The 25912-nt window shown below is 44.8% G+C and overlaps 1 protein-coding gene across 1 annotated transcript in view; it reads left to right on the top strand.

Annotated features, from left to right (window-relative positions):
- RGS12 (regulator of G protein signaling 12) overlaps positions 1–25912 on the top strand; it is a 148143-nt gene that overhangs the window by 37664 nt on the left and 84567 nt on the right. The window contains exon 3 of the mRNA XM_069495414.1: positions 10587–10703. Within this exon, the coding sequence (XP_069351515.1) occupies positions 10587–10703 (117 nt within the window). The remainder of the gene's footprint in view (positions 1–10586; positions 10704–25912) is intronic.

Here is a 25912-nt window from a genome sequence, read left to right on the forward strand (position 1 = left end):
GATGGTAAATGGAAACTGGGAAGGGTTCAGGAAGTTTTATCTTGTGTTGTTTCAATTTTTTTATGATGGGAATATGAGCATATTTACTAAGAAAAATTCCTTTGGAGAAAAAAAATTTAATTCTTGTAATAAGAACAAAGTGAGTGAGATGTGGCATTAGAAACGTAAGCCGTGTTTATGTATATAGCTAGTTACAGGTTTGTCAGATATCAAGCCAGGATAGTATCAGATTCAATAAACGGGTTTTATGCAGTTTTTCTAGTACAATGAGAGGAAGTTTCAAAATAGATTGTAAAACAATATCTGGACAATTCCAGAAAGACCACAGGTAAGGCCCCATGATGTCAGTTTCTGTGGGAAGGGCAGCTTCGGTCATCACCCTGTGGGACCCGATCCCATGGGCTGCCGTTGCCCCACTCTGGGTCCCAAGCCATGAGGAGAGAGGCAGAGACAGGCAACTGCGGCTCCGGAAGTCCCAGTGCTTGTGGAGAGAAATAGCCGGCTCTCGGTTAGGACCTTCCCCGAGTGCTGACATCCCTGCGTCCCTGCGGCTTGCCTGCGAGGTCATCCTGACCACGGGCCCTGAGTGCTGTTCCTGGGGATTGGTGCCACCTGAGGACAGTTTTGGGGACTGAGGAGGTGCGAGGGAAGCAGGGGGCAGGGGCCTTGGCCCGTCTTGGAATAGGGCAGGGGCTCCTGGAGAAGCTGGGGTCAGTAGGACAGCATGGGGGCCGCAGAGGTGGAGGAAACATGAGCAGAGGGGCCGACACAAGGCATGGCCCCACTTGCTGTCCTCTCTGTTTTGCGTGGGTTCCAGGAACAGGAGCCTGTTGAGAGCAATGTGGCCGCCACATTCCTACCAAAGCCAGAAGGGGCTGAATCCTCTAATAATATATTCATTAATTTTGCTGCTTCTTCAGCTTTATAAAAATAGCTTAATGACATTCTTCTGCAACTTATTTTTTAATCATTGAATATCATTTCAAAGATTTATCCATGATATTATCCATAGCTATAGTTTATTCATTTTAACTCTGTATAATCCACAACCGCTGCATGCCACATACACAGAGGCATTAAAAAGTTAATAAGACATTCTTATACGTATCTCCAAGTGTGATTGTCAGACTTCTTAATTTTTTGCGAAGCTAGGAGTTATAAAATGGTATCTTATTGTGGCTTTAATTTGCATTCCCTTTGGATTTCCTCTTTGTTGAGGTTCATACTCAAACCTTTGCCCATTTTTCCCTGTCAGGCCGTCTTTTTCTCGTGGATCTGTAGGAATTGCAGACACCGACTGTTGACGCTGCTGATCATACGGAGCGCGCGCCCCTCCCGCCTGGTCACACGGAGCACGCGCCCCTCCTGCTTTGTCACACGGAGCACGCGCCCCTCCCGGTTCCTGGCGTGTTTGTCACTCTCCTTCTGGTGTCTTTTGATGACTAGAAGTTCTTAACTTTAATGTAGCCAAATGTATATCTTTTTTCTTGTAGTTTATACTTTTATGTCTTATGTAATAAATTTATTGCTACCTGAGGTCAAAAAGATTTTCTCCTTTTTTTTTTTCCTCAAAGTTTCTTGGAGTCAATTTTTATGAATAGAATCAGGTGGGATGAGTTAGTGTTTTTCTCCGTGGATACGCGGTGGCACCAGCACTAACTTCGTCCTGACACTGGGGTCAGCAGTGCCGCTCTGCCACGACCGTGCGCTGAGTGCGGGTCTGTCCCTTGGTTCTCTATTTTTTCCCTTTGTCAATGCCACCAACTATACTTTAAACAATTATAGCTTTATAATAAGTATTTATGTCTGATAGGGCAAGTTATCTCGGCTGTGCTTGGTCCTTGCTCTTTTATATAGATTTTACAATCGCTTTATAAATTCTCCAAAATGTTGCTGACATTTTCATGCCTTCCTACCCATGAAAATATTAATAGTATGTCTCCCTGTTTTGGCTTTATTTTCTTTCAGTAAAGTTTTATAATTTCCTTCGTAAACATCTCTAGTTAGATTTATGGTCCAGTTGGATTTATTTCTAGGTACCTTAGGTACCGTATGTAATTTAGTTGCTATTTGAAGTGGTACGTTTTTAAGCTTGTCAGGTCTGGCTCTTGAGATACACAGGAGCAAATTGATCTGTGTGTCTTACGTGCAGCTGCCTTAGCGAGGTTCAGACGGTTCCCTTCTATTCCTGTTTGTTAATACTGGTTTTCATGAATGCTGTTATGTTTTGGCTTTTCTTTTTTGGTTATTTTGCATTCATTGAGATCATGTATGTTTCCTCCTTTTGACGCTAATGTGGCAAATTTCAATGATAGATTTTCAAATGTTAGATCATACTTGCGTTCCCAGGGTAAACCTAACTTATCGTGATGATCTTTTTATACGCTGATGGATTTAATTTGATAATATTTTTGTAGAATTTTAGAATCTACATGTTTGAGTGAGACTATCTTGTAATTTCCCTTCTCATTGTCTTTGTCTGGTTTTGGTGTCAAGGTTGCTCTAGTCTCATAAAACTATAAAGTTAGTAGTAGAGCTTTTCTCCTCCTCTTCCTTCTTTTCTCCCTCCCTTTCTTCTCCTTTTTTCCCCTGTTTTTTGTTTGTTTTTTTCTTCTTTTTGTAAGTGTATTGAATCTCTTATTTTAAAAAAGTCTTCTTTTGTCTGTTGTGAATATCGCTAACCCAGTTTTTCCTGAGTCAGCACTTTTTAAGCTGTTCCATTTCTCCATGTTTTAGGATTGTTACTGTAAGAGGCAGGAGTTGGATTTTCTCTTAATCCAGTTTGAGATTCTTGTGACAGCTCTAGGATAAGGTCAGAATTCTTGGCAGAGGCAGTTGCTTGCGCGTCAGGTGGCAGGGTCCTAGGACCTTACCTAGCTCTTCCCATAAATCTGCATTTTCTGGGCTATTCCTTCCTGCTTTCTTGCCTTTGTTTTTTGTTTTGTTGTGATTTCAAGGCTATTTGGTTTGTTTCCTTTCTCTCTTTGCCTTCCTTTATTTTTGTGGAAGTTTTGCCCTTTGTTTAGTTCATTGCTTGGCACATGGTAGGCCCTTAGGTATTTGTTGAATAACTTAAGTTGTAGTCTCTACTTAAATGTCCTTTCTTATACGTTCATTTTGTCTTTCTTGAACAGGACCCAGGCTTTGTACCCATTCTTCTTCCTTTCTCAGGAAGGTGATGTACTGGGAGCAGGAAACCTTTCTTTAGCTTCTCACACCTTACTCCGTAACCATGGCTGTAGGTTTGTCCCATTTTACGTTTGAAATGGAATTTTGTTGATTCTAAAATTGCCTTGATTTAGGACTTAGAATTCTTCCCGCTATATAGAATTTTGTTGTAACAGATTTAACCAGGTGTGCCTTAAGCCCACCCTCTGGGACTCTGCATCCCCTTCCTGCTCACCAGCTGGGTCCCTGTAGGGCTCTGCCCCCAGGGGCACTAGTAGGAGCTGGCAGGCAGGAGTGTCGCCATGGCAACACTCCTCTTCTGGCAGCCTCGGCACAGTTTGTGGTTTCCCCACACTAACTGGGCCAACCCGACTCCCCAGAAATGGCAGATGTGGCCCCTCAGAGGTCTGGGTCCCCGCTCTGCGGCCCCTCCTCTGAGCTGCTCACTTTAACTCCTCTTCTTCCCTGTGCCTTCCCAGGCCTGGGGGCTGCAGCTGCATCCCAAGGTTGCTGCCCCCCTGACGTCCTAGCGTCCCCTTCGTTCTTCAGTCCTTCAGCACCAAGTTCATGCTTCTTCCCACTGAGCTCTCTGCGCAGCGATGGGCGGTTTCTGTCTCCTGAGTGGACCCTGACTAACACTTCTCATAAGTCTCCGTATTACTGCTCTTTGGAAAAACCTTCAGATCATCTGGTCTCTATTTTAAGCTAAATAGTCTCTTGCTTACGGTTTATTTGTTCAGTAAATATTTATTGAGTACTTAGTATATACTAAGCATTGTTTGAGGGGTGGGGATATAGCAGTACCAGGACAGACACAGTCCTTGCTCTTCTGGGGCTCATGGTGTAGTGTTTAGACTGTTGGGTTGGAATTTTTAGTTCTAGCAGTGTGGGCAACAAAAGAAAAAAATATACTAATTATATACAACAAAACTTAAAAATTCTGTGCATTAAAGGACATGGTTAACAGAGTGAAAAGGCAACCCACAGAATGGGAGAAAATATTTGCAAACCATATATCTGATATGAGGTTAATATCCAGAATTTATAAAGAGCTCCTACAACTCAACAACAAAGCCAATCCGATTAAAAAAATGATCAAAGAACTTGAATAGACATTTCTCCAAAGAAGATATACAAATGGCCAGCAAACGCATGAAAAATGCTCAATATCACTAATCATTAGGGAACTGCAAGTCAAAACCACAGTGAGATACCACTCATTAGGATGAATACTATCAAAAAACCAGAAAGTAACAAGTGTTGTCAAGGGTGTGGGGAAATTGGAGCCCTTGTGCACAGTTTGTAGGAATGTCAAATGGTGCAACTGCTGCGGAAAACAGGATGGCAGCTCTTCAAAAAATTAAACACACAATTACCATACGATCCAGCAATTTCACTTCTGGGTATATATCCAAAAGAGAGGCTGCAGGGACTCGAACAGAAATGTACACCCAGGTTTGTAGCGGCATTATTCACAGTAGCTGAAGCATGGAAGCAGCCTAACTGTCTATCAGCAGGTGAATGGATAAATAAGTGCGGTGATACGCACATGGCAGGACATCATTCAGCCTTACAAAGGAAGGACGTTCTGACGTGTGCTACTGTGTGGATGAACCTTGAGGACACGATGCTCTGTGGAATAAGCCAGTCACAAAGGACGAATACTATATGATTCCATTCGTATGCGAGACCTGAGTAGTCAAAGTCATGGAGACAGGAAGTGGAAGGGTGGGTGCCAGGGGCTGGGGGCACATTGGGGAGTTAGTGTTTCATGGGGACAGAGCTTCAGTTTGGAAAGATGAGCAAGTAATAGATGGTGGTGAAGGCTGCATAACAATGTGGGTGCACTTAACATTACTGAACTGGTTGAAATGGCAAATTTCATGAGCATGAAAAATTAGATTAAAAAATTTTAAAGTGTTATAAAAAATGGCAGTGCGGGCCGGGCGCGGTGGCTCACGCCTGTAATCCTAGCACTCTGGGAGGCCGAGGCGGGTGGATCGCTCGAGGTCAGGAGTTCAAGACCAGCCTGAGCAAGAGTGAGACCCCGTCTCTACTAAAAATAGAAAGAAATTATATGGACAACTAAAATATATATATACAAAAAATTAGCCGGGCATGGTGGCGCATGCCTGTAGTCCCAGCTACTCGGGAGGCTGAGGCAGGAGGATCGCTTAAGCTCAGGAGTTTGAGGTTGCTGTGAGCTAGGCTGACGCCACGGCACTCACTCTAGCCCGGGCAACAGAGTGAGACTCTGTCTCAAAAAAAAAAAAAAAAAAAAAAAAAAAGGGCAGTGCGGTAGTAGAACAAGAGCTGGGTGTCATTCTAGGTTGGCCACCAGCTGTGTGACCTTGAGCAAGACCTTCCCTGACTCCCTGGTCTGTGGACTGAGGGGCTAGAATGGCTGGTTTCCAGGTCATTTCTTGTGCTAAAATGATTCCTCACTCTAAACTGATGGTTCGGAGGCACGATTTGTTGTTGGCACTGAGAGTTTGGCACCCTGGGTAGTGGGTAGGGCAGTACCCTCCCCTCCCTGCCCCCCATTTCTAGCTGTTTTACGTTGGAGGGGACCACATGCCTCTCTGGGCCTCGTCTGTAACGGATGACACCAGCCAACCGGCTGTCCTTGGGGGCTTTCCATCCCCAGGCCTTGAAGTGGCAGAGACTGGGCCAGTTGTTTGTCCCGTGGCCCTTTGGTCCTCCAGCAGCAGGCTGGCTGTGCACCGGGCCCTGCGCGGGGACCCTGGGCAGTGCAGGACACCCACTGCGTGCTGGGGTGCCGTGGGCCCTGCCTGTCTTCTCAGACAGTTGGGATGAGCCACTTTCTGCTTCCAAAGTGCAGTTTGAAGAAAGCTGAATTTTTAGGGTGTTTTAATACGAATCTTCACTGTTTGGACTCTTTGGAGAGGAGCCTGAATTATGTAGGATCAGCAGGGGGTGCTAAGTTGGTGGTGATTTTCTGGGTTTATTAAAGTGCTAAACTTTTATTTCTCACTGTACACTAGGGGCATAGGACGGTCAGTTTGAGAAACAAACAAATAAATGCTGGTTTCTGCTGGTTGGTTGAGCGTCAGTTCAATTATTTGCATTCATTCCTTGAGTTGATTTGGTTTTTTGGAGGAGTTTGTTTCTGTCTGCTTGCATGTTAGACTTTTCCTTTTTCCTTTAAACTTCCAAATCTCACAACACATCCATGTGTGACGGTGTCAGCTTCGTTTCTTTTGCTGTAACGGGTACAAGTTTCAACGCTGATTGTGGGGTGCAGTTCAGCTGGGATGCAGCCGGGGCTGCCATGTGCAGTTTCCTAGGTAGCCTCCTGAGTTTGAAAAATTAAACTTTTTTTGTTAATCACTGTGAACCTAAATAACAGACAGGCTCTGTAAAAGAGAAGTGTTTATTTGGGAGTAGGGCATTGCAGTGGGAACACGCATATCTTGGTAAACTATGTTTGTGTTCGGGGAAGTCAAGGAAGACAAAGGGTTTTAAAGGAAAAATGAGGATTATGTAATTGTTTTGAGATAATTACCCTCAGCTACAAAGATCAATAACAAGGGTGACGCTGCCCGAGGTTGGACGGGCAGTTGCTGGGCAGACGTCCTCATAGAAAGAATTTTTGTGTAAGGCTGCGATGGCCTTTGTGCAAGGCTGTGGTTTTTGCAGTCTTTTGTGATATTAATAGTTCTTGTTATCAGGCACTGGTGCATGAGAACCCTCCCCTCCTGGCCTTCCCTGGCTCTGCTTGTCTGGATTATTTTTTTTTTTTTTAACACTAGTGACTCCATTTTTATTCTGACAACTTTCACATCACAAAGCCATGATGTGAAAAGCCACCCACCAAACGTAGAAAATACAGGATAGCAAATACAAAATCAGTACCTCATGAGTTCATCTTGTGCATGTGTTGTAGCCGCCTTCGGTTTAGCAGTCGAGTGTGAACATTTCCCACGTCAGCACTGATGCTGCAACAGGCGTCTGCACGGCTGCGCGGTGTTCCCTGTGCTCCTGTCCTTGGGTGGTTGGGTCCCGTGTTTTTCTCACTGAAGTGCTGAGCACCTTCTTGTGCATTCTGTCAGCCCGTGCTACACGTCGGGCAGGTGCCAGGCACTGGCCTGGGCAGCAAGTTTGCAGATAGCAGCAGACAGGCCTCTTCTGGCCTCGTGTCCATGGCAGCCCCCTGGGAGAGAGGCAGGCACAGCTGACACACGTGATCTCAGTCGTGTGAAGTGTGGGAAGGAAAAGAACCGAAGGCCTAGGGAGAGGACGCTGGGGAGTCTGACCTAGACGGGGGCTTAAAGATCTCTTATAGGAAGGGGAGTTTGGTGAGGGATGAGGGAGGGAAGGACACGCCCAAAGGCTGTGAGGCCGAGCGCTACAAGGGAGCCTCAGAGGTGCCGAGCGGGGCTGGGGAGCAGGATGACCAGGAGGAGGCCGGCAATGGGCCAGGCTGGCAGTGGGTCACAAGGAGATTGCTGGGTTCCAGATACTTTCCATAGCTAGAGTCAGCTTTGGGGATATTTTTTGAAAAAGAAATTTCTTATACAAGTTTTTCTTGAGAATCTGTGAAATTCATCAATATGCTAATAAGGAACCCAGCGAGGTGACCGAACAAGTGTCCATTTCAGAGAGGGCTTGAGAAGGAGGGTGAGAGAGCGGGACCCAGGATGTGGACACGGACCACTGGCCTCAGTGGGAAAGAACATGAGTCCTTTTGCCCTCTTGTGGACAGTGGTTGATCGGTTGTCACGAAACTCCCTCCCTGGCAGGGTCCGGATGCCTGACAGCAGCAGAGGCGCGTGGGGAGGACACAGCTGCGTCTGGAGTAGAACCCTCAGGACTGTCTCACAGGCTGATTTGCAGAAGGCAGGGGCGGTGTCACTACAGGCCAGTGGCTGGCCTCTGAGTGACTGGTGGGAATGGCACACAGGTGCAGGCCAGCCCCAGTGTCGTGGAGGAGCGGCCTTGAGCTGGCCCTGGCTGTGTGTCACCCCCCAGCACCTGCTGATCTAACCTCCCATCGTTCCTTGCTGGACACCCTCTGGTCCATGGTCACTCTCAGGATGACAACGGTAGAGCCTCCTCTGGGTCTGGCCAAGGCCCAGACACTGTATTCATCCCCATTTGTCCTCCTGTGATCCTGGTGGCCTGCAGCCCCTTGGCACCAGGCCTCTTGCCTGCTGGGAAGATGGTGTCACTGCCTCTTGCCTTCCCTCAGTTGTCCCCTCTGTGTGCCCTGCTTGAGGCCCAGCTTGATGATGTCAGCCTCCTTGGGTGGGGTCTCTGGGTTCCTGGGTGGGCTCTGCCTATGGGTGCTGGCGGAGATCGGGTTTGGAAGCTCTGCTTGAGCCAGAAGCTGGTGCCTTGTCTGTGCTCCCAGTGCTTGTGGTGTCCCGCTCTCACCCTTCCGCGCTGGCCAGGGGAGCGCTAGCACCCTGAGCGGCACCTGCCACTACAGCTATTTAGTCGGTGGTGCAGGAAGAAGGAGAAGTGCTTTTGCTGTGATACTGTGTGGCAACTTCTTGTTTGAATTCTTGTTGGGATATTAGGATTTGATGAGCACATGTGGGGTGTTTTATTGCTGCCCCTAAGAACCCTGTTTCTTTTGGTGATACAGGCTGAGTGTCCCTTATCTGAAATGCTTAGGACCCGAGTGTTTGGTATTTCAGATTTTTTCAGATTTTGGATATTTGCATTATACTTACTGGCAGAGCACCCCTGGTCCAGAAATCTGAAATCCGGAATGCTCCAGTGAGCATTTCCTCTGAGCGTCATCTTGGCGCTCAAAAGTTTTGGATTTTGGAGCATTTCAAGTCTCCAGGTGAGGGGTGCTCCCTGTGGGACCATTCTGTTTAGGCCATGGAAGGGCAGGTGAGGCCGGCTGGAGCAGGAGGGCCTGGGAAGCAGCGGGGAGCACGGGGGGTTTTCTCTCCCACCTGCCATTCACCCTCCCTTGCAGAGGGGCAGCGTCACCGGCCTTTGCTCTGGGAACGCAGCGTCACCGGCCTTTGCTCTGGGAACAAGCCCAGGTGCGTGCTGTCCTTGAGCAGCAAGGTGAGGGGCTCTTGGTCGCAGCCTGGCTGGTGGATCGCATGGTGCTTCCCCATAATGCTCCCTTAGTCGATGAAATAAACAAGTTATTAACTAGAGGAGGCGGCTTTGGAGATGTGGCAGTTTGGAGAGAAGAAAAGTCACCTGGGAGGTGGGGCAAGGGAACGGCGGTCACCAACGGCAGTTGGTGTCAGAAAGTCAGGTGAGAGCTGCCCCTGGATGTTGTGAGTGGCTGGGTGGAGATGCAGAGTGGGTGAGGAGTAGAATCAACTAGGGTTAGGATTTTACCAGGTGGATTGCTGGTGGGGGTGAGGAGCCGGCAGGTAGGCACGGGAGCTGTGTGGGGGTCTCTGAGGCCCAGGGGCCGGCCGAGAACAGGTGAGGGAAGGGGCCGGGCAGGTGAGATGCCAGGGAACCGCAGGTCCTAGTTGGGAGAGTTGGGGCCAGAGATGGAGGTGTGGGTGGAGGGGAGGGCAGGTGTTGCTTTACCTTGCAGTTCCAGAGGAGGGGACAGGGACCCACTGAAGTTTAGCCCCTAGGACTTTACAATGAATTGCTGCAGCGTTTTCTATGAGATGCACAAGATTCTTGTGCAGGTGGAGAGAGAGAAGAGAGTGCAAAGAGTCTGGAGATCTTTAGATAAACACATTAACTTCTGTTATGCCTGAAATCAGTCACTTAGGATTTCAAGTATTCAGAAAATCAAAGCTTGCCAGCTGTGATGCCTTTTATTTGTAAGATATGGTGACTTCTTTGTTGGAACCAACATCACATTTGGGGAAATGTCTGGCATAATGATAGGCACAAAATAGATGTTTGTCGAATTGAATTAATTCTGGTCATTTCTGGGAGGAAGAACTACGAGAGGTTTTAATAGCTGGTTATTTCATGCGTCAGAGCTGGCTTGATCTTTGGACATCATCTGAGCGTTTAGGCATCTTTCGTTTCCTAAAATGCCTGTACAGTTACGTAAGAGCACAGCCTTGCTGAAAACCAGCCTTTATGTTAGTAATTGTTACTGTACCCTGTCTGCTCTCCAAACACCCATGCGTGTCACTTCGCTTGATCTTGGCAGCAGCCTTCCGAGGTGGCTGTCTTCGTCCTGTCTTGTGACTACAGAGATCGAGGCTTTGTCTGGCACACAGTTGGCAAAGGAAATACTTGAAGATCCTGAGATGACTCTTTTTTTTGATTTTGTGATTTTTTTTATTATATAAAATGTACTTAATATAAACTTTGCCCTGGGCCAGCTTCTCAGTCTAGTTCCTTAACCTCTGTCCCACGTGCGCTCTGTCTCCCCTGTCAGTGCGTTGGACACACCAAACGTCTCTTCCCAAGAGAATGACATGATATATTTCTTTCTTTGTGTTTAGGGCTCAAAATTTGGGCGTGGAATTGGACTCACCCAGACTTCTCAGCGCACCTCTGCTCGGAGATCATTCGGAAGGTCCAAGAGGTTCAGCATCACTCGCTCCCTTGATGATCTTGAGGTAATTTAAGTTTAGTTTTTCTTCTTTTCTTCCTCATGTTTAAAAAAATGAAAATCCACCTCATGGATACATCTGACTCTCCTTGGTCCCCTGGTCTCCCCTCGCCCTCTCGCGTGGTGGGCAGCATTTTCGGGGGGTTTCCACGCACATTTACACTCCTTCCTACCCCGGGGTAGCCAGGAACCGTCGGAGTGATTGTAGGGCTCTTGTCTACGGGCCAGACTGTGTGGTAACAAATGCTCTCAGAAGCAAAGCTGCTCCATCCCCACAAAAGCTCCCTAAGGCAATGTCCTGTCACTGATCCCTTTGAAGATGTGACATTGATCCACAGGTGTGGGTAGAGCACCATTTTGTGTGGCTCCTTTCCTCTATCTACATTCCTTGTTTTAGAAAAATGAATAGATTTTACTCTTTAGAGCAGTTTAGGTTTACAGAAAACTTGGGCGGTACGTGCGGAGTTCCTGACCCCGCGGTGCACCAACTGTCCCCTCTCGCTCCATGTGGCGCATGTCAGCTAAGTGCACAGCATGCTTGGCAACTACCGATCTTTTCCTGTCTCATCTTGTGTGTTTTAAAATTTTATACCATAAGTCTTATTCTGCCACTATTAAAACATTGTGGCGTGTTTTTGAGATTTACTCATGTAGCTTCCGTTTGGTCATTTTACTTGCCCTAGTTATGAGCTGCCTGCTCTGTGGCATTCTGTTATGAACATGACACTTTCTGGGCCACTCTGCTATTGGTGCCACTCGGTCGTCTGCTCCGAAGGGAGCTTCGTGAGCATTCCTCACACGGCTCCTTGAGCACACGTGTGGCTGGCGCAGGCGTCCCCAGCAGTGCAGGTCTGGGTGAGGGCGTGGCCAGACGCTGCCGCGGTGGCCGTGCTGACTCACACTCTTCAAGAAGCAGAGTGGGCTGGGGGCGCGGTAAATGGGGGCCCTGCCAGCTTGGTCTCCAGGCAGCTCGAGGGTGTGTCATGGTGTGCTTGTATTTGACCAGTCGGCAGCCAGAATCAGCTGCAACATGCCTGTGCTGTTGTTGAAGAGACAGCAGGTGTGTGACCTGGCAGGGCCTGGCCTGGCGCTGAGGACCCTTGGGGCGTTGGTGGTCTGGCAAGAGGCGGAGTCCCAGCCACGCCTGCCTGCTCACTTTGGGGTTTTTGCCAAGTGCGGTAGGTCTGCATCTTTCTGTGGTGAGGGTCTCTGAGGGGTCTGAGCCCCCAAGAAGTGGAGAACCATTTGTCGGTGGCTTCGTGGTGATGGCCTGGGAAAACCACTCAGGTCAGCTTCTGTCACTGTCACTCTCCTCACCTCAGAGGATGTCTGGGACTTTCCACCTACAGACAGCTGGGGGTTTGCCATTGGCAGGTATCAGTGATTGAGCACAAGCTCAGTATTTTATGTCTTTTATCCCGAATCTTCTGACAGCCCAGCAAGGAGATCACCATGTCTCCATTTTACAGACGAGAAGACCTAGATGCAGCAGGTTCAAGGGCACTTTGGGGCCCAACACACAGCAGAGCATGTGATCTGTCCATTGCATTTATAGCCTCTTACTTTTGCCAAAATAGTACATTAGGGACATGAGATTGACTCCTTCGTAATTTTTTTGCCTGAAGATTTCGAAATGTAGAAGCTACAAATAACTTGAACACATACTCACTCATTGGTAAGGCTGTTTCCAGGGAAGCCTGTTGAAAAGCTTCTCTCGTCTGCTCTTCGGCAGGTCTGCAAGGCAGCCTGTAAGACAGCCCCTGGTCCTGCCTCCTGGTCCTCACACCTGGCAGGTCCCCTGCTCCGTGGGTGTGGGTTGGACCCACAGAGTCCGGCCCAGTGATGGGATATGACTTCCAAGATGAGGGTGTAGAAAGACTGTGGTTTCCACCTTGCTGCCCCGCACCATCTCCCTTTGGAGCCTCAGTCTGGGCCAGTGCCAGGTTGTGGGTGGCCCTGTGTGTCTCTGGCAGGACTGAAGCCTGCCCAGCTGGGGCTCATGTACACCCTCCACAGCTGCCCCGCATGGCTGTTCCGTTTCTGCACCCTCTGGGCCAGGTGGCCAGTGCTGGAGGCTGGCCCAGTCCTCCTGACGAATTGCCGTGTGGTGCCCAGTCTGTGGGACAATCTTGGGAAGGTGCCTCCGTGGGGGCGGGAGCACCCCTATCCCACTCACTCTCTGGGGCTCCAGCCCCCTGCCTCTCTGTGGGGCCTTTCTGGCTCTCATCTTCCCACTTCATCCTTCTGGGCCCTGACCCACCCGCCGGCCACTTGCCCTTACCCACAAGTCCTCACGTGTTCTCCCCTTGGGCCACTTTTCTCTTCACACACAGCAGACAACCAGGGTGCTCCCTTTAGCTCTGGCTGCATCTTTCAGGGTGTCTGTTTTGGCTCACGCTGCTGTGCTGGGCTGGTCCGTTTGTGCAGCAGCCTCGTTTGTGGGGAGTCCCCTGTGTGGCCCGAGTGTGAGCCCATGGAGCTGTGCTGGTGCCCTGGTGGTGGATGGCATGTGACTCTGGGCCACCTGCTCATGCCTCCCCTTCCCTGCTGGATGTGACCTGTCTCGAGGTGAATTGCTGCGAGGCTGCCCCACAACAGGGCCATACCACACCCACGATGGACAGTGCTGGTGATTCAGTATTCTCCTGACTGAATGTCCCGTGTAGACTCTTCTCCCCCAGGGCCCATCAGCACCCAGGAGTGTGTGGACCCTGCTGCCTTTGTCCTGGCTTTGCCCCAGAACCTCATTTCTTGGCTGTGCATCTCCTCCTGGGGCTTGCTGTCAGCCTGGTGGGGTCTTTCCCACTGCAGATGTCTCTAGTGCTGCAGTGTCTGCCAAGTAGGACGGCCTGAGTGTCTGGGCTGCCTGCCTGGCCCTGCGTTGCCGGGAACCTTCCACCATCCCTGGGGCGGGGGAAGTACTCCCAGGTGAGGGACCATCTACCTCGAGAGCCTGTTACCCTAAATAACAAACAGAGGTGAAGACCCCCTAAAAGAAGATGATATTTATTTGGGAATAGGCATTACAGTGGGAATACATGCGCCATAGTAAGCTATGTGCATATTCAGGGAGGTCAAGGAAGACAAATGTTTTTAGAGGAAAAATGATGAGGATTACATAATTGTTTTGAGATGATTATCCTTGGCCACAAGGATCAGTAACGGGTGGCACCAGTCCAAGGTTGGACAGGCAGTTGCTGGGCAGATGTCTTTGCAGAAGTATTTTTTTCTGTAAGGTTTCGATGGCCTTTGTGCAAGGTTGTTTCTGTGGAGTCTTTTGCGATAGCTCTTATTAGGCAACAAGCAGGAGAACCCTACCTCATGGCCTCCCCGGCTCCACGTGGCAAGGTTTTTAACGCAGGTGACTCCATTTTGGTTCTGATAACTTTCACATTTTCCCCTTTTGATCACGATCTCTCCCAACGCACAGCTGATCAGTCATCCTGTAGTTAGGTGTGGATTGTCCCTGAGTCCCTCGATGGACCTGTCCCCGGTTGCTGATCTGGTCCCTGTGATTGGTGACTAGAAGTCAGTGTCAAAACCCTTTTAGCCCCACTTGAGCAACAGGGAAGGTTTAGAGGGGTGGCTCTCAGGCTAGGTCCGTCTGGAGTCCATTGTTAAGTTCAAATTTATCTGTTTCATAGGCATTGGCTATCATCTCAATGTGCTGGGCTGGTATTACTTTGTTAGGAGTTGTACTCATGTAAAAATTTAACAGGTAACAGTACAAAGTTTAAAAAGAAAAATGCAAATGACAATCCTAATTTACATAATGATTTTGAGTCATGAGGCTTAAAGGCAGCCGACTGCACTTGATCTTAGCTAAAAGACAAGAAGCGATGAACGCAACCAGCTGAACAAATCAAATGATCATGGGAATTAGGCGAGACTTGTAACCATGGGGCCTGTTTTCTTACTTTGTGTGTCTGAGTCTCAACCTCCTCAAAGGAATTTATCAGGTGCAGCATGTAGTATTAGCAATGGCACAGACATTTCCTTATTTAACCAGTAGACAGCATAGAGCAGTTTTATCATCTAACCTCCCATGGCTGGGCTGCACTAAAGCAGAGTGAGCAACAGCTGTATTAGGGAGGTTGCCAAAGGCATCCGCTAGGTGGACTCAAGGATCTCTTGGGTCAGGTTCTGTCAAGTTACCAGCAGAAGCTACTGATTGTGAAATTTCAATGACACCATTGTCCTGCCAAGTGAAAAAACTGGCATTAACTAGGGTAAGCGTCATTCTGACGTCTTAGGGAAAGCTGCCCGTGGCTTGAAGTCATCACCTTCTTGCCCTGGTTTGCAGAATGAGTGTCTCTGGTTATGGCATGGGTGGTTTGGTGAACTTTCTGAGTGGCCCCTACATCAGGCATGAGACTTGTTTCTTAAAATTCACCTAGTTTCACCTTATAAGGTTTCAGGAACAGAGTAGTTCCCATTTTTAGTAATTCTACAGGAGAAAGTTGGATTAGAGGAACCTAGAAAAATTTAGGATGTAGCCTAGTCTACAGGTAGACAACAAGAAGTCAAAAACAGTGCACAGGGCTAGTCTCACAGCAGGTGTATAACAGTCTTTCTTTAAGAAACATCACTTTCTCTCTCTACATTGATCACATAGGAATCCTATGCACATTCTCAAATATAATATTCCAGTCACAGCCTTGGTAATGTAGCTAATGTTTCTAGTCGTATCCTGTTATAAAGAGAGAGCAGATCCTTATTGAACTTATGGACATAACTGTATTACCATAAAAATACTCATAAATAGTTTCTGGATTTTGGAGGGATCAAGTAGGGAGAAAAAAGTATACTTTTCACAAAAGTATACTTTACTAAATTGCTATATACTATAGATAGCTTAAGAGAGAATATGTCTTTAAATCTGGAAAACAAACCATTTAAGTAAAGAACGAAGTGTTTGAAATAAAAGTCATAAAAACATTATCTTTATCAGTTATTTAATCACATGTAATTAATTTTTGTTCTGCTTGATCTCGATAGTTTCCTGAATCAGTTTCTTCATTAGAGTTCCAAAGATTTCTTATTTAGTCCATTGATCTTACAGTTATTAGAAACTTGTATTTCAGAGTACTTGTTTGAGTCTTTTCCATGAATCTGACTATAAATGCTTTTAGAGAAAAATCAAAACAGTAACTGTGGATGATGAAAACTTAGAATAGCCATGGTTAAAAATCTGGTGGAAGTTCATTATAATCAGCAATTGACAAGGGAATTTGGTTATTTCTGTGCATACAACATAATACCTCAGAATTCTGACTGATATATCTCCAAGAGTTTTATACAGTTTTGGAACATTCATATCAAAAAGAGACCCATAAATGTAACTGAAAGAAGATTTAACATCACTTATCACTAGACAATGTTTTCTATATAATTTACCAAATAAGCCTAATCAGTTAATACATTATCTACAAGATGAGAGATACATCTTTTGAGGCTCTCCAAGGTCCCCACTAGAAAATATCCCAAATGAATTCTGGGTCAGAAAGATTTAATGTAGAATTTCGATATTGGGGAAGCTCATCAAAGATGCCAAAAGGTTTAAAACACCTGCTCAAAAAAGGATCACGGATCCCTGTGACATACTAGTCATTCATTTAGCCAGAGGGATAAAGACTTCAAAAGCAACACATAAAGTTACATGGATGTAAAAAAACAAAACAAAACAAAAAAACTTAACCCATTTGAAGCTCGGTTTTCCTAAGTAATCAAAAAAACTTAATAAAGACAACACAGGAAATTACCTTGATGAAACATAAAGCCTTTGTTTCTTAGGCCAGTTACCAACCAGGTGAAGAAACACCCCCTGCAGTGTGGTGGAATTGCTTCTCCTCATCTGGTGCCTTGCGCTGTCAGTAACGCTGTCAGTAACGCCCTGCTAGCTTCCTGGTTCCATGAAACAGTGCGGACACATCAGGAAAATCCAAGAATACAGAAGCAAGTTACACTGGAGGAAAACATTGCTTTTTTAGGCCTCTAAGACAAACATTTTAGTGCCAAGCCGTAACAGTAGTTAGAACTAGAGATAAAAGTTAGAGGAGCTGACAAAAAAGTTGAAGGAGCCAAGCAAAAAGATGTAGCTTCTCCCGGGGAAAAAGAGCTGAAGGCAATGTTGTATGACCACAAATCACCAGCAGTGAGATACAGTGGAAGTTAAACTTCTGAGATACAAATGTGAGAAGCTTCAAGAGGAAAACTCTACCTTGAGAAAGGAAATTACCATTCTAAATGAAGAAGAGAGCATTTCTAACCTGAAACTAGGGGAATTAAATGGAGACTATAGAACAGAAAAAAAACCCTGTAGTTTAGAAGATGATTGTTAAAGAAACAGATTTCAGAAATAAAAATCAAAACTTCTTGCAGTTTTACAAGAGCAGATCAATACTTCAATAAGACCTTGTTATTCTAACATAAGGGACCAAATTTTTAGTTTTGTGTTAGTGTATTTTTAATATCAAAACTCAATCTTTAGAAAGGTTTATAATTTCCTTCTAATTATAGTCAACTTGACCACACATGCAGATTTCTCTCATAAATTTATTCTTTACAGACCTTTCATGATCTGTACAGATCTTTGATGACACACTTGAGCCTTTCTGCGTTGTTGTAAAAGTCCTCTTTCTTAAATAACTAGTCATTTTACTTTAAGAATAAAAATTTATCACAAGATTCTTTCTCATACAAAACCCATCCTCCCTCCCTCCCTTCCTTCCTTCCTTCCTGAGAGGGTCTTGCTCTGTTGCTTGGGCTAGAGTACAGTGGTGTCATTGTAGCTCACTGCAGCCTGCTACTCCTGGGCTCAAGGGATCCTCTTGCCTCAGCCTCCTGAGTAGCTGGCACTATAGGTGTATGCCACCATGCCCAGATAATTTTTTATTTTTTGTAGACAGAGTCTCACTCTTGCTCAGGTTGGTCTCAATCTCCTGGCCTCAAAAAATCCTCCCACCTCGGCCTCCAAGAGTGCTAGGCTTACAGGCTACCATGCCTGGCCCCCTCCTTTTTCTTTATAACCTTTCTTACCAAACATACATCTCTCTTTTTTTTTTTTAGCCAATCAAATTTAGCAGTGGGGGGATCATACATCTTTATACCTATAACTTTCTTCACATCTCCTTCTCTCTTATTTAGTGATTTCTGTCTTATTTTGTTTCTATTTCCTCCCTAAATCTGTATTTTGAAACAATCTTTAAATAACTCTGTATTAGACAATATTAAAGAACACATTTTTATGTCTTTCTTATGATTTTTCTTGTCAGAAACACATCTTACTTTTTGAGTACACTTTATATACTGAATTATATATGTTAATTAGAATTTTTAACTTTAGTTACCTTCATTTTTAGTGAAAACCTAGTAAACAAATTTTGAACTGCCTGTCACATGTGAGTATTTTATAGATGAGGACCATTTTATAATTTTTAGAACCATGTTTCCCTATAACCTAATATCTTATGTGTGTCAATAGGCCAAAAAAGTTTAGTCTTTCTATAAAATTGAGGAAGCCAATAACAAACTTATATTTATGTTCAGCAATTTATGTTTTGGTACCTTTATCTTATATGGAAATGACCCAGACATTTCATGAGTGTCTATCACTTAATTTAACATAACTTTAAAATTTTAAATTACAAGGAAAGTTTAAAAAACAATTATTTTTTTAGAGACAGGGTCTTGCTTTGTCACCTAGGCTGGAGTGATGATAGCTCACTGCAACATCAACTCCTTGGCTTGAGTGATCTTCGCACCTCAGCATCCCAAGTAGCTAGGTCTACAGGTGCATGCCACCACACCTAGCTAATTCTTTAAAAAATTTTTTATTTGTAGAGATGGAGTCTTGCTACATTGCCCAGGTTGGTCTCAAATTCCTGGTCTCAAGCAATCCTCCTGCCTCCCAAAGTGCTGGAATTACATGCCCAGCCTGAAAAAGTTTTCTAATAAGTGTTTATCCCATTTACATTTATTTATTTCATATCCGATTTATTTATTTACTTTTAACAATTATACCTATATTACTTATGAAAACTGAGATATTAGACAAAGCTGGTCATCATTTCGACTACTGTTAACTACTTTTATAGCCTGTGAATATCAGGTGTTCTCCTATGTAAGAACCTTAAAGTTAAACATATGGATATTTTGCTGGTAACTCACAAGTTACAGCTGTTTTTATTAAACCAGCAATATTAAATTAGTCTTATCAAAGAGTTACACGAACGCTTGAAGGTGCTGACTCGGGAAGGGGGGGTGGGGAAGGGAGGGATATATACCTACATGATGGGTGCAACGCGCACTACCTGGGGAACAGACACGCCTGGAGCTCTGACTTGGGGGGAAAGGCAGTACAGGAGCATCGTATGTAACCTGCAATTCTGTATCCCCCATAATAAGATGAAATAAAAAAAAAAAAAGAAAGAAAGAAAAAAAAAAGAGTTACACGAACAAAGATCATTGTGGTTTTAGGCTGGGTTTATAACCTTAAGACATCTAGCAGAGACAGGTATAATCCTGTCTGACCAGTAAACTCAGGCAAAAATGTATGCTGACAATTTTTAAGACATTTCTATTTTTATTTTATCAACAAATTTAAAACCATCTTATTTATCAAAGATTTACTTAAGGCACATGAACTAAAGGCATTTGAGTTAATTACTATATGAGCACTCATTTATCTAAGCCAATCTGAATAGAATTCCTTAAGAGATTTCTGGTCAACTGCCAGGTTTTACCATGTAGACACAACATACAAGATGTGTAAACACACATAAACACATATATACACATGCAGATGAAGATCTTATGGCCTTCATTTTAGTATTTTAGTCATGAGGCAGTAAAACATAGTAATGCAAACTCACAAGTTTATAAAAGACAGCTGGCTCCAAATCAGACTTCTGACAAAAATGAGACCTGTTCCATGGCTGGATTTCATTTGTCCTGATAGGTAATCTAATGAAGGATGTGGATCAAAACTTTGGGTAAAGCAGTTTCCATGGTACTTAGATTTTTAGAAAAACTCTTTTTATCCTTTTTTCAGGATAAAAACTCTTTTTATCTTTTTTTTCAAATAAGCTTAGGGTTGAGTATTCAAATGTTTGTATTTTAGCTGGGACTGGCTGAATTGTACAAGAAAAACAAAATATTCAAGTGGCCTTGAATTAGTAACTGTAAGGTTTTAAGACCCGAGTCCAGGGGAGGGGCGGCACAGTCGAAAGTCAAAGCACCCTCCCGGGTTTCGCCACCAAATGTAAGGTTTTTGGATAGGCCGGCGCCAGAGAAAGAAAGACGAGCAGAGTTGAAAGGAGTATAAGCAACGAGGCTTTATTGGGGTGCTCCTGGGCGAGATTCTCGGGTCCCAGGAGAGAGAGAGAGACCCGGGAAGTCGCATCGCCCAGAAGTCTGAGTGGGTTTGTATATGTTTTTAGGGCTGGGGGTAGGGGTTTCTTTGTCAGGAAGATTTATGGTGGGGGAGAGCAAGGAATTTTCCATTGCAGTTTTAGGGCGGGTATTGACAAATAGGAGGGGCCGGTGATATGTGTGGACTCTAGGAACCGAGACTCCTGTCAGGGTAACCATCCAGGTGTGGTCGTCCTTTAACTTAGCTGGGCCTTGCAGGCATTGTCCTTGGCAGGTCTCGTGGGCTTCTTCTTTTTCCATTAGGGAGAGGAGGGGTGCCCGCCACCAGCCTTACAGTAACAACTCTTTTTTTTTTGATCTTCTCTAGTTTGCTTGACTAGTCAATGCCCCTGGGGAAGTATTTTAGCAGGGTTTTTTGTTTTGTTTTTTCTGGCCCCTTACTGGCAGACAAACAAAACAACTTTTATGTCAAACAGAGATACTTTTTATTATTTCTCTGAGCTGAAGATGAAGATTTTGACCTGTTTGATCAGAGAGCCTACCCTAACTTTTATAAACAAAACATTTATTTAGTGCTTTTCTTCTTTTTTTCCCCAACAGGGTGAGAACAGGGTCTCGCTCTGTTGTCTGTGCTAGAGTGCAGTAGTGTCATCGTAGCTCACAGCAACCTCAAACTCCTGGGCTCCAGTGATCCTCTCGCCTCAGCCTCCCAGAGTGCTGGGACTACAGGTGTGAACCACCTGTCTGGCTTAGTTCTTCTTCTTCTTTTTTTTTTTTAAGAGTATCAATTCTTCAATTGACTGTTCCATTGCCCTGAACAATTGTTAGTCAGGCAAACCTAAATTTGCATTTCCAAAAGGTGTCTAGGTGGTTGGTTGCCATGGAGCTGTTGTAATTTGTAAAGCTATTAATTTGAAAGCCCTTTAAGACTTCTTTAAAAAAATCTTGGCTAGTATGCCACAAGCAGTGAGTTTATCTTAATGCCAGCAGAACAGTTAGCAGATTCAAAGTAGGCAGAAAAAAAAAAGTATAGAAAGAGAGAACTTAGAAGGCTTTACATGTTAATCCTATAGTTGGTTACAATTTTTTAAATGTGTTTAGAGAGTTCAAATAATGCCATTGAGCTCTAAATTTTCCTTGGTATAATTTGCACGTCAGTTTTAAAATGTACATGAGAGGGGACCACAGTATAGCTGTCTGGAGTACTAGAAAACCTGGTGTGCCTTGATGTTTAAGAATCTCATTCTCTTCCATATTGATCCCTTAAGAACAAAGAAAATCCTATAATTCTTGTCAAGGAGTTTGGACCAGTGCTTTATTTAGGTGGTGCGGACTGCCAAGTGGCATTTAATTGGCCATCCATGCTCATCATTTGGAATGTTTATTTTTGCTCTCAGATGATGTTCAGAAACAAGCAAGGGAAGAGAGCCAAATCATTTACAGATGTGTGTAACCAAACCAAAATGAAACCCAAAGTAAGTGTTCACAGAAGTTTTAAGCCAGACATGCAGACTCAAAAAATATTAAGCCAGGCACGCAGAACCAGACAGAATGTATTAGCTCATTAAATATGAAATGTCCGATTTCGAATCAAAGTGTAGTTTATTACATCTCAAACAAGAAGCAGTACAGTTAATCAAAGTATGCGCCTAAACTGTTGACACAGTTTTGCTGTCTTAACAGTAGCTTGTTTATGCCAGCAGCGAAGGAGCCTGGAGAACGAGTGATGATGAAATCATGAAAGGCATTTTCCAGAGCTTGTTGAGAATTGAATATTTCTCCTTGCAAGAAGTGGTCCAAAGCATGGAAGAAGGGGTAGTCAGTTGGTGCAAGGTCTGGTGACTATGGTGGATGACAGAGTTTCCAAGTCCAGCCTCTGTTAGTTTGAGCAGCATTGTTTGTGTGACATGTGGTCGAGCATTGTCTTATAAGGAAATCGACCTGTCTCTATTGACCAATCTTGGCTGCTTAATCACAAGCATCCTCATCATTTAGTCCAGTTGGTTGCAGTAGACATTGCTGCAATTGATTGACCAGGTTTCACGAAGCTGTAGTGGATAATACGAGCAGTGGACCACCAAACAGACACTTAACTTTTTTTGATGAATATTCGGTTTTGGACTGTGTTTCAGCACCTCATCTTTATCCAGCCATTGTGCTGAACACTTGACATTGTCAACAAGAATCCATTTTCATCACATATAGCAATACAGTGTAGAAATGGTTTGCCTTTATGTCGTGACAGCAAAGAAAGGCGAGCTTCGAGATGATTTCTCTTCTGAGGCTCGTTTAATTCATGCGGTACCCATCCATCCAGCTTCTTTACCTTGCCCATTTGTTTGAAATAGTCCAACATTGTTGGAATAGTAACGTCAAACCTTGCTGCTAATTCATGTGTAGGTTGAGATGGATTCGCTTCCACTACAGCTTTCAGCTTATTATCCATCTTGGTCTCAGGTCACCCATGTGGCTCATTTTCAAGATTAGAAATCACCAGAATGGAACTTCTCAAACCATCGACGTACTACGCATTCATTAGCCACATCCTTCCCAAACACTTCGTTGATATTTCGAGCTGTCTGAGCTTCATTGGTTCCACAATGGAACTCATATATGAAAATAACATGAATTTTTGACCTATTCATGGTTTCATAAAAGTTGCTCTAAAATAATTCTTGAAAGATAATCACAAGCCACAATGTGTGTTTGAAAGAATGAAGATGTACCTTCACAATAAAAATAAAAACCAAGAAGTGTCAAAGTAAAATGTCAGGTATCAACTGTCAAACTTAGTACTTAGGAAATTGGACATTTCATACTTAATAACTTAATAAATTCTGTAGTAACTAGAGTACTCAAACCAGAAGGACAATGTCCTTATACCAGAAAAGGCTTGCTGGAAAAGACCAAAAATCTTTTATCATTTCAGGAGGGATGCAAGGTCCTTTATTAAGGTGGCCTTATAATCAAACCAGATCCTGAATAAAGTCAAAAAGAGCTTCTACAAAACAGAGCGGGGCTGTAGCTGAGGGAAGACTTTCCAGGGCAGAAAAGGTGGGCATGAACACGGAGAGCTCACAGGGCACAGGTGAGCACTGCACACCGGTTCCAAGAATTGCTGGTTCTTTTCAAGGTGATCTAGCTTCCGGACCCACCCCTGACACCAGGTATGATATCCTAAATAACAAACAGGGAGGGGGACTTTCCAAAGGAAAATGATACTTATTTAGGAACAGGTGTTGCAGTGGGAGTACACATGCCGTGTAAACTATAATGTGTGTATATTCAGGGAATTAAAGGAAGATAAAGGTTTTTAAAGAAAAAATAAAGAGGATAACATAATTATTTTGAGATAATTTTCCTTGGCTACAGGATCAATAACTAGGATGATGCCATTCTGAGGTTGGACTGGCAGTTGCTGGGTAGATGTCCTCTCAGAGGTATTTTTGTGTGTGTAAGGATACAGTGACCTTTGTGTAAGGTTGTAGTTCTGCAGTCTTTCGTAAGAGCTCCCATTGTCAGGCACTCATGCACGAGAGCCCTCCCTGCCTGGCCTACCTGGGCTCTATTTGTCACAGTTCTTAACACAGTGACTCCGTGTGGATTCTGACAACTTTCACAAACCCAGGGAAACCTACCAAACATTGTCTGCTTTTTGAGTGGTGAGAGGTGTGAGTTACAATAATTTGTCCCTTTCCTTGGAAGGGATGTTTGACTCCTAAAATCTTCACTGATGGGGCAGGCCAGAGTCTCCCACCCTCCGGGGGGCACACACTGTACAAAGACCTCCAGCGTACTTGGCACTTCCTGCGTGTCTGGTCCTGTTAGCCTGACGTTAATGACATAACGAACCACTGCAGAGTTCTGACACGAACCAGACCGTACAGGTCCTCTCTGACTCTGCTGACGGGGCAGGAGGGTTAATGTCGGCCTGCGGCAAGGCTGTAAACATACACGGTGGCCATCCCATGTGAACAGGAACCCCGTTTGGTCTTTCTGACGGGAGTGGAAAAGAAGGCAGTCCCAGGTCAGTGTGCATGCCGCAGCCTGGGGTGATGTTGCTCTGCGCCAGCAAAGGCACCACATCTGGCGCAGCTGCTGCAGTTGGCGTTGCTTCTGAGTTTGTGGTAGCGCATTGTCACTGCTGTGGTTCATCTGCACTTTGTAGGACCAGACTGGTAGGAATTAAATTGGCTCTGGCAGGGATGACCACTTTCCCATTTTTTGAAGTCATTGAGGATGGCACTAACCTGTGCTGTTTCTTTCTTGATGTGGAAGGAAGACAGGTATCTTTCATTAGTGGTCTTGGTTGGGGTTGGGGGAAGGAGACTGTTTCAGAGGCTTCTCCTTGGCCTTCCCCACCTCAGTAGCTCTTACCCCATGGGTCATGGAACCAACATGAGGGTTCTGCCAGCCACCAAGTACACTCATTTCGTTTATACACTGGGGACCAGTGAAACGACCACAGGTGGGTCCCTTCATAACCTGGTCCCATGTGTCCCCTCTGTACAGGGAGCACCTGGTAGTACTCTGGTCCCCAGGTAGCAGTGTCAATTCAGACCACAAGTTCAACCAAACCACAAAGACCTGGGTTTTTTCCTTTTCCAAACACACCATTTCTGTGTACGTGGCCAGATCCCTGTGGGGAAAGGTTGGGGGAATATCGATGACACTTGCCTTGGTGTCACAGGCATTCCTAATTACATTCTGGCTTTCCTTTTAATCAGGGGCTTCCAGGTTTGATAAATGGCTCAAATTTTCTAATTGGATCATGACTTTATTGGGGTGGCTGCCCTTGGCCTTGATTTTCCCTGATTGTGTAAGTTAAGCAACACCCTGTTGGCTGCCAGCCAGCTGGCCTCAGGAACTCCTTGTTTTTTTCCTTCAATATGGGAAACCTGCTGCGGCTGAGAACACTTCTCAGAGGCTCTGCTCCCGCCATGAGTCCCAAGTGGGTCCCTGCTGTGCCTGCCCTCTGGCTGTAGGGGACCAGGGTTTTCTTAAATTCTGCCAGAGGCACCTGCCTTTCCCATTTTGCCTTTAATTGGTGCTTCATCATGCTGGACCTGTTAATAACTCTTTCTCACTAATTGACTTGCACGTGATGCTGCTTGCAATAAGGGCATTCTTTTTAAGCCCTCTGGAATATTTACTATGTACAAGACCATAAAGCAAATCAGAAATATTGGAGACAGCGTCACAGAATCTGTTCCCTGCCCCAGTGCAGGTTTACTAGAAACCAAAACAAAACATGTTTGCTAAGTAAGCAGTACATTGCTAAATAATCCAGAGTTCAGAGAAGAAATTACTATGGGCACTAGAAAGTATTTTGAACCCCAAATGATAATGAAAATACTCTGTATCTACACTTGTGGGATACAGCTGTAACTGTGCTTAGGGGAAAATTTATAGCTTTACATGCATATATTAGAGGTGAAGGAAAGTGGAACGTCATTTCAGCAGGTGAGACAAAAAGCTGTAGAGAAGAATTACACGAAGTAGAACCTGGGCAGTAAGGAAGGTAAAAGCAGCAGTGAATGAAACAGAAAACTAATGAACTAAGCTAACAAAAGAATAAAGATAGATTACTGCCCAGCTCGCTTTATGAGGCCATCACAACCTTGGTGCCAAAGATCTGACTGACAAAGACATTAGAAGAAAGGAAAATTACAGGCCAAGCTCACTAATAAACTCAGGGTGAGAATCCTAAACAAAATACCAGCAAGCTGCATCCAGCAATGTATAAAAAGGGTAACAAACACATTATGTTTGTTCCAAGGACAGAGTATTTTTAACATTTGAAAAAAATCAATTTACCACATTTAAATAAAGCAGAAAAATCAT

Source organism: Eulemur rufifrons, chromosome 20 (assembly GCF_041146395.1).
Source record: "Eulemur rufifrons isolate Redbay chromosome 20, OSU_ERuf_1, whole genome shotgun sequence".
Lineage (NCBI taxonomy): Eukaryota > Metazoa > Chordata > Mammalia > Primates > Lemuridae > Eulemur > Eulemur rufifrons.